Source organism: Arachis hypogaea, chromosome 11, assembly GCF_003086295.3.
Source record: "Arachis hypogaea cultivar Tifrunner chromosome 11, arahy.Tifrunner.gnm2.J5K5, whole genome shotgun sequence".
Taxonomy (NCBI): domain Eukaryota; kingdom Viridiplantae; phylum Streptophyta; class Magnoliopsida; order Fabales; family Fabaceae; genus Arachis; species Arachis hypogaea.
Genome location: NC_092046.1, coordinates 146,406,589 through 146,415,677, shown reverse-complemented (window position 1 = coordinate 146,415,677; position 9,089 = coordinate 146,406,589). Strand labels below are relative to the sequence as shown.

Genomic DNA, 9,089 nt, shown 5'->3' with positions numbered 1-9,089 from the left:
CGGTGGCACTGCAAGAAGAATACTCCGAGGCATTGGGAACGGCAACCAGAAATCTGTGAACAGTGCCCCTGGTGGCGGATTTGAACGTCTGCATGTGGTAGACAGGCGGAGGTTCATGTAGACTAGTACACACTTGATGGAGTGAGGTTTGGCGGCTCTTGTAAAGAGCCACATGACTCCAATCACGATTTGGAATGAATTCGATCCCTGCAAAGAAAGATGGGGTCAGACACGTACTGCAGGTGCGAAATGGGGCTGTTGTTGTAGGTGGATGATGACAGAGACGTATCGTTTTCGTGCCGGTCCGCTAGGGTCAACTGGCAAAGGACGTCATTCATATTAAACAACATCAAATTTAATAACAAAATCAACACACAAGAACAATAAAATCAAGACATAACAAATCAAATTTAAACTTGAAATTTGTTTAGTTACTTTAAATTAGTTTTGAAAACCGTTTTGAATCATAGTTTTTTATTAATTGTGATTGTATGGTTAGTATTGTTAGTGTTTTCCAACTTGTTCCTTCGAATCTGTTGTGATGATATTAATGTCTCCTGATTATAATAGCATTGTATACAAAATTTTTTTTCTTGTTATACTATTATTGTTATTGTATGTTTATTTTTTAATTTAGTTGAAATAAACCTGTGAGATTAATAAATCGTGAGATAAATTATTTTGTGTATCTCTATATGGAAGAAAAATGAATGACTTGAGACGTTGAAGAAAAAAATTTTCATGAACCTACTTTTAAAACATAAAGTAAAAGTGTTGGCTAAACTTTTTTAGTTGCAGAAAACTTTTTATGGGTTCTAAATATTTGACAGCGGTAAGAACATTAAACTAACCACATAATATTGTTTTGTCCCTACCTTTGTCTGTCATTTCTTTTCAGAAAACTTTAATTTATGTGATAAAAAATTGCGACAATTACTTCTATAGTTTGGAATGAGATGTATGGGAAGGACTGAACAACACCTTTTATCCGGAATAAGAGAATTGTCCAATCACAAATGGCATTACATCTTCTCTTTTGTGGCCCGAATGAAAGCAGTCTTTTACCCGGGTTGAATAATGTCCGCGCTAAATGACTGCGGACTTTCGGTCATCGATTTTTAAAATGGTTAATTTATTTGTCACATATCCCACAGTAACTCACGCAAGCTTCATACTCCATTTTTCACAACTTTCTTCGTGCTACCATGGTGGGAGACTCCCATTGAATAAAGAAGCACCGGCGTCCCAAATATTTGATTCTCCAATTCTCTGCAACGAGTATAATTTTCTTGGGTTAGGAAAGTTGTCGTCAGAGAATATATTCTTGGCTACCATTAGTAGCTGACCATTAACAGATATTCTCGAGTCTCTGACCAGTCTATCTATCATTGATACGGTTGCACACAGGCGATGGCCATGTGTCCTTTGCATGAGCCTGAAAAACTTATTCCATTACATGATTAAGCATGCGTCTACTGACACTATTAGACTTTTTATATCATTTATGCTTCAGCGAGACTAGTATCGGTGAGGATTCATTAGGGATATATGTCATAGGTTATTGTATCCCTTAGAGTCAAGTGGGATACATATCCTGAGAGTATTATATCATGTAGTATATATCAGACAAATTTTTTCATACAAACCACAAAAGCCAAATTTTCATCCTATGAATCCTACACAGGTTCCTAACTAATTTAATCTTGTGTTTTCCCATATGTACGATGAAACCATTATAATACTGAAGAATTTATTATAATTAGTATTCATTCACTTGGGTTTATATATTCCTCTTAAACAGTCGGTTAATTTTTTTCTATTTCAAAGTTAGATGAGATCCAAAAATATTAAGTACTGAGTGTAAATATAGTACAAAAAATTTTAAAATGGCTTTGTGAAATTCAAAATATGTTAATTAAGTAGGTTTTAACCCTGACAATTAATAAGTAGGTTTTTACCTTAACTAAATAATCTTTTAATTTTTTTCTTTAAAAAAAAACTAAATATTCTTTTCTGTTAGACTACGATAAAGAAATATAAAGTAATGTGAATTGGATATGTTAATATGTTAAATTATAATATATTGTAGTCCGGCCCAAATTGAATTGTTGTTGTAGTTTAATTTTTTTAATAGGGTTGCAGATAAACTTTTTGTTGGCCTAACTCCTCAGGCCTTGTCCGGTATTTTTATTTTAGGAAAGAACATAAACAAAACTACAAAAACATAGTAATGAAAAAAGGTAGCTCAGCCTAAAAAAAATAATAAAGATGGGCCGTAACACCTTCATTCGGCTTCCAAAAGAAGTAGAATATGTGCAACCCAAATAGGCAATAAAAACCAAGCCTATTCCCATCTTCTAATTTCACCTAGGGTTCATTACCAACAAATGTTGGCATTACCAGGCCAGTTAAGATGAATTTGATGCCACAACTCCTCTAGCCCCGAACACACACTATCTTCCATCCTAGTAATAGCAGCTAAAGCCGTCGACCTTGAATGATGACGACTGAGGTGGTATGCAGGTTACGTGCACAATGGAGAACGAAATCGAGATACTTGATGGGCCTGTCGTCGTTTCCTCTTCCTCCGACGAGGTTCAGGAACGGGCAGCAACGGCTTTTGTGTATAACACCAGACGCCAAAAAACTTGCTTTAGCAAGACCCCAATCCTGGGGGTTTCGCAGAAGTAATTCTTGTCTCTTTATGTCGTCTACTTGCCTATTTCCATGTGTGTCGCATATGTTGCAATGTGGTTACGTAATAATTTATTTATCTTTGCTGCGGGATTAGAATAGTGGTTTGTCCTTTTGTAGGAAGAAACACAGCAACCGTCCTCGGTATGGAGGTATCTGCTTAAATATGGCTTCACAGTTTGAGCAGATCCAGCAATAGATAGAGGATTTAAAAGCTATAGTTGTGAAGCAGGGACAATTCAACTAGGATGTCCTCGCAACGCTGCACTAGGCCATAGGTGGGCAGGACGGATCGCCGATTGTGGGTAGCAATTCTCCGCACCCAATCCGGTTCAAGAACAGGATTAATACTACAACCGAACACGCTGCTACGAGGGATCAGCCAAGGTTTAGAACATACAAACGGCATAACTCCAAGACCGAAAGCAACACGAAGTCTGGTCTTAGGGGGAGGCGAAATCTGTTCCCGGCTTCGATGGTTTCAACTGGATGCGACGAACCCCACTGCTCGTGTGTCACCAATACGATCGTGAAGATTGCTCGGGCTCGAGTCCTTCAACAGAAATTCATGCAATTGAGGCACCTAGATAGCAATTTTATGGCAGAGAATATTGGTAGCAAAATTCCCAAGGTTCGTTCGTTAAATATGGATGAGCTATTGGTATTGGTTATATTTACTGTGAACCATTGCTGCATGAGATTTGATTTTACTTATTGATGTCAATGTCCAGGGTATGCTGGTCTCATTTCAACCTACTCTGGACATGGAGATAAATGGATTGCACCTAGCTAACGCATCCTACATCTTTAATACTGCGTTGGACCCAGAGTGAGTATTGGTTGAAACGAAATTATTACTTGTCACTGTATGATTGACACAGCAGCATAAGTTATTTTCTTGACTCTCCGCTTAATCGCTAGGACTATGGTGTGGTTTTGATTGAGTTTCGGTATGCCAAAATAAAAAGAAAAAATGATAATTTTCGTTTGCTATAAGAAAGAGATGTAACCAAACGAGACTTTTTCTGTGGTAAAGAGAATAAATAAAGAAATTCAATTCTTAAAGGTAAGAGAATACAAGATAAAGTTAGCCTATCCACAGCTGCATGTTTCATTTATTTAGTTATTGAGTACACATACAAAATAAAATTAATTTTTGAATAATAAATATATGAAAAAATTCTTCTACTACATATAAGACAGGAATGGAAAAAACTAACTGATCACAACAACGAAGTATAAGTGTTTATTACAAATACCTGATGTATCAACAGAAGCCATTACTTAGTTACTAATTAAACTATGGAATATAAATAATGATTTATATTTTGCCGTATGACTTTTTTCTCATTTCCCGAACCTGATTTATTTTTCCACAATATAATAGATTAATAGTACCTTATTATTATTTTTTTAGGATCTGTTCACTGTTGTTGGCATGTTCCTATATCCTTTTGTATTTCCTTATAATTGTTATTTTCCTTACTTAGTCGTTTGTTACCATTATCTTTTTTCTGGTTTTCTTCTCTTATTTAATCATGTTCGTAAACCCTTACTAACTCTATAACCAAATTTTGACACTAATAATTGATATTTTAAGAGTCACCTGACTCTTATAAATATTGTAAGTATGGGCAGCTATTTAAAGGCCTTTCCACTTTGTTCAAGGAGATACTTGTTCCAAATTTGCACTTTCGCCATGACGCGCAAGGTCCTAAAGACTTTAGAACCGGGGAGGCAAGTAGTTGACTATGTATGTCACACATCTCTAACTATCTAAATTGAATGCCAATTATCTTTTGAAGACCCAATGCTTTCATTCTAATGTCCGTGTTTTGTTATACATACATAGGTGCTGATTCTGTTGGCAAGGATGCTTGCCTTAGACTCCATAAGGCTGCAATGATACCTGCCAACCACCTTTACGGTTAGTTTTTGAACCCTTATTTTGGTTTTTCTCGGAACTATTCGCTGTTCTTATAGCCAAAACACTTGAATCCCGGTAAGCAATGACGTTTTTAACTCCGTAACAGTAGCGGTGTTGTCACATTTTCACTCCACAGATCAAAACACCAGCAGCAGATAGGAAGAGAGACGACGACCACTGCAGGAGGCAAAGTGCCTGCACCGATTGCCAGGATTCAGGGTTTCCAGCTTGGAGAGAGATAGACACCGGAAGAGGGAAGGAGACAGAGAAGAGGCGATAATGGAGCAAAACCTGCGATTTCCGCTCTTCTCTACAAGTCGCCAATGAAAATGCCGATTCTGATGTTGCTGCCGGGTGAGGCCTCCTCCACCAACGACGCTAACGTGCTCCGAAACCTTCCTCACTGAAGCGGGCATCGAAGATGGCCTTCACCTCCACCTCCGACAACTGAGCTCCGAATTCAAGATAGAACTCTAATTTCCCTAAAGGATTTGAATGTTTGTTCAAACAGCTTATACATTTGGGAATTTTTAAATTTTACCTTTTAATTTCTGTTTTTATTATTCCCATGATTCACTGATTTAGTTAATTATTATGTTTAGCGTCGTAACCATTTACCGTGACTCAATTAGCGGCTTCATTGTGTATCACCACAGTCAACGAATATGGTCTTCTACCCCCCCTCCAGGACAGATGTCATCTATAGATTGGCTCTTTTTCCTTAACCACCTTAGCCACCGATTCTCTATATTCACCACAGACGTCACCATCTTAACATTATCCATAGATCTACAATTTTCAAATCCATCCACTTGCTTTGCTTACTTAATTAATTGATTTCATTTTCTTCTTACTAAGTGAACTTACTAGAGAGTCTATGTATATATAGTAATGACTAGCGAACAAAATATGCATAATGAACAAGAAAAATGGGCATAAAAAAGATAGCAATAGCGAGTTTCACAACCATTGTTGTGTTGTTATTCCAGCAAAGTTGGTTAGCATGGGGACAAGTTAAGGGAGGTTACTGGTACTATGACAGTGGGGTGGATGCTTCATCTATTGACTCATCCCTCTACACTCACCTCTACTGTGCTTTCGCCGCCCTTGATGCCAACACCTTCCAAGCCACCTTACCCTCCAATGTCTTCTCTACCTTCACTCAGACCGTCAAGCGCCGGAACCCTAACGTCAACACCTTTCTCTCCGTTGGCGGAGGCTTCGGCCGCAACTTGTCCCTTCGCTTCTCCGCCATGGCCAGCCAAAGCAGCACCCGCAAGGCCTTTATAGACTCCACCATCCAGCTAGCCAGATCCAACGGCTTCGGAGGCGTGGATCTCGACTGGGAGTACCCTTCCTCCGACGCCGACAGGAACAACTTAGCTCTCCTCCTCCAAGAATGGCAAGCAGCTAATCAAGAAGATTCTAGAAACACCGGGAGAGCTTCGTTGCTTTTGACAGCTGCCGTTGCTGGATCTAACCAGATATCTTCGTTGCAGTATTACCCTATCGCCGCCATTAACGACTACACGGACTGGTTGAACCTTATGGTGTACGATCTGTTCATTCCGGAACAGTATCGTTCTTCGACACAGCCACCTGCACCGTTGTACAACCCTGGAGGAGTGTTCAGTGCAGATGAAGGGGTTTCGTCGTGGATTGGACTCGGAATTGCCGCTAATAGGTTGACTTTTGGGTTGCCGTTTTATGGATATGCATGGAATTTGGTGAACCCTAATAATAATGGATTGTTTGCTCCTGCTGCTGGTCCTGCTCAAAGTTCCACCGGGAGCATGACGTATAGGCAGATTAGAGATTTCATAAACAATCAAAGGCCACAACAAGTGTATCACTCAGCTTATGTGACTAATTATTGTTATTCTGGGAATACCTGGATTGGTTATGATGATACTCAGAGTGTCTCTGCTAAGATCAGATACGCCAAGGGCAGAGGAATGGTTGGATATTTTTCATGGCAGGTTAGTGGGGATGACACCTCTTCCACCCTTGCTACAACCGGTTAGTGTTTTCTCTTTTCTCAATCAATACATACTAATATAAATATCCAAACATTCGTTAATTTAAGATAAATTTTGATTGTTTTTGGCTATTTTTTCTTTATTATCAAATATTAAATATATATGGTTTAATTAATATACGTTTTAATTTGAATATATATGCAGCTTATAATACTTGGGATAGCAGCTTACGCGGAGAGCAACAGGGTTCAGCTCAGAGGTTGACAGAAGCTAAATAATTAGTTTGATGAAGCCAATGAAAGAATAATAATGAGTTTGAAAAAGTTTAGGAATTAGTAATTTTATTAAATTTTGGTTGGTATGTAATTAATAAAAAAAAAATAAGTAATTTTATATTATTGGATGAAATTTTATACTATTAAAAATATTAATAATTATTTAATGACTACAAATCACAAAAATTATTGATCGAATAAAGCTTGGTTTGGTAAAGCTTTTCAAAGAGGTGCTTGTGTTTTTTAAAAGCTCAAGCTCCTCATTTTGTGTTTGGTAAATAAAAAAGATCATGTGCTTGTGCTTGCAGCTTTTAAAAGATTGGGGTACTTTTGAAAGCACCTAAGATAGAGCTTTTCAAAGTTGGCTTGTACTTTTCAAAATTTAAAAGTCTAATATAACCTTATATGTTAACTAATTTTCAAATTTAATGCTTGTATTTATATGTATTATAGTATTTTTAAATTTTAAAAGCTATTTTACCAAATGCAATTGTTGTTGCTTGTGATTATTAAAAGTAATTTTTAATTTGATTTACCAAACATAAATGTTACAACTTTTAAAAAGCTATCTTTTAAAAGTTAACTTTTATAAGCTACTTTTAAAAAGTAAAAGCTTTACCAAACTAAGCCTAAGTATTTGTGTTTCATGTCTTATGGTCTTGTGGGTGTTTTTCTTTTACATAATCGTAAGCAAGCCTTTTATTATTATTGGAGGCACATTTTATTCCTTTGACTTAATATTTATTAGAGAAATATTTACGTGATGATATTTTTATATAAAAATAATATTATAAATTTTTAAATGATTAGTCAAATATATTTAACTAAATATATTAAATTATTTAATAATATTTTTATGTAAAAATATCATTATAAAAATATCTACTTATTTATTATTTCGTTTCCTTAATATAATAATTAAATGAAGTCTCAAGTGTTACCACTCAACCGTAAAAGTAATTTTGCAAAGAGATTAAATCTCCTATCAAAAAGCAAATTAATAAATAATAATAGTTACGATACATATACAAATAATAAGTTTAATTATTTTTCTAATAATGTATGAGGTAGTACATATTCTATTAATAAAAACAATGATGCTCAATATTAATTTATCCAAAACTCTCCATCAATCCTTTAATAATGCATCAATTAATTACTTAATTAGTAAGAAAACAACAGAATGAACATATAATATCTTGGTAGAGCCGTTTGAAACGCTAAATCATGATCTACTCTTATCTAAAAGTCAATGAAGGACGGCCGAATGTGACAAAACTGGTCCTAACACTCTTCATTTTCGTAAGGCATATCTCTCGCTACCGAACACCGTATGTTCAACATCGTTTTTGTCAACCTCCATCTGAAAACTCTAATCCACCGAGCTAAGCGGAAAAATACCAGCGATGCTGAGAGATAGAGATCTCTGTTGCGGGCTTCACACGCTCACGAAGAGCATTAGCCTGGCGGCTTACTTCAAGGCAATTGAGGAATCACATCTCACTTCCTCGACAACGGCGGTTGCAGCTACAAAGGTCCAATCATCATTTTTTCAGGCATCTTTGTTGTCGATTGGTAACGTGACGTCGCCGGGACGTCGCTTGGGTCACCAATCTTAGTGAGGTTAACAATTCCACTATGGTAACATAGTTTAGATTTACCAATCTTGGCGAGGTTAGCAACCTGGCCATTATGGTGAAAATAGCCATAAATCCACATTGGTTAGCCAAGCCAAGGATACACCTCTTACTCTCAAAAAGTCTAGAGAAAAATAAGCACAAAACTTATTTCATATTCAAAAATAAACGTCAACTCTATTTCATAAATAAAAGGTACATAAGTTATTTATACTAGTTGGGGAAGGAAAAACCTTCATGACTCAGACGATGTGGGACTAAAATATAACACAAAGTTCACTATTCTAAACAATATGGGACTTGTATTTCCTTATTATAATTAACTAATATAATTAACCTACTAACCCTACTTGCTCATGCGTCATTCTCTCTGGGTTATTGAAAGATCTCTTACGTGAAAAGACTTGTGACAGCAGATGATCAATCCCATTGATGAACCCACACCAAAAAATTCTATTGGTGACTCCACACTAAAGGCTCGCACTCACAAATCAGATGAAATTTTACAAAATTCGTAGCAGATGATCTTATTGATGAATCCAAACCAAAAGATCCCATTAGCAAAATCCACACTAAA

At 36.4% G+C, this 9,089-nt stretch overlaps 1 protein-coding gene across 4 annotated transcripts; it reads left to right on the top strand.

Moving 5' to 3' along the window:
* Positions 1 to 2,365: 2,365 nt before the first annotated feature.
* LOC112723399 (class V chitinase) lies at positions 2,366 to 7,035 on the top strand. 4 transcript variants are annotated; one of them, XM_025774772.3, is made up of 7 exons: positions 2,366 to 2,687; positions 2,815 to 3,325; positions 3,426 to 3,523; positions 4,363 to 4,447; positions 4,547 to 4,621; positions 4,758 to 6,640; positions 6,805 to 7,035. In XM_025774772.3, exons 6-7 carry the CDS (start codon positions 5,551 to 5,553, stop codon positions 6,876 to 6,878), a joined length of 1,164 nt encoding a protein of 387 aa, XP_025630557.2. In that variant the 5' UTR covers positions 2,366 to 2,687; positions 2,815 to 3,325; positions 3,426 to 3,523; positions 4,363 to 4,447; positions 4,547 to 4,621; positions 4,758 to 5,550; the 3' UTR covers positions 6,879 to 7,035. The 4 variants fall into 4 exon arrangements, with proteins under 4 accessions (XP_025630557.2, XP_072064076.1, XP_072064077.1 ...); XM_072207975.1 differs by having other exon boundaries at positions 4,295 to 4,447; XM_072207976.1 differs by having other exon boundaries at positions 2,402 to 2,687; positions 4,366 to 4,447.
* The last annotated feature ends 2,054 nt before the right edge of the window (positions 7,036 to 9,089 follow it).

Coding starts and splice junctions, on each gene's coding strand:
- LOC112723399 (XM_025774772.3), top strand. CDS start 5,551: ATGGGCATAAAAAAGATAGCAATAGCGAGTTTCACAACCATTGTTGTG. Junction 6,641..6,804: donor TTCCACCCTTGCTACAACCG/GTTAGTGTTTTC, acceptor ATATATATGCAG/CTTATAATACTTGGGATAGC.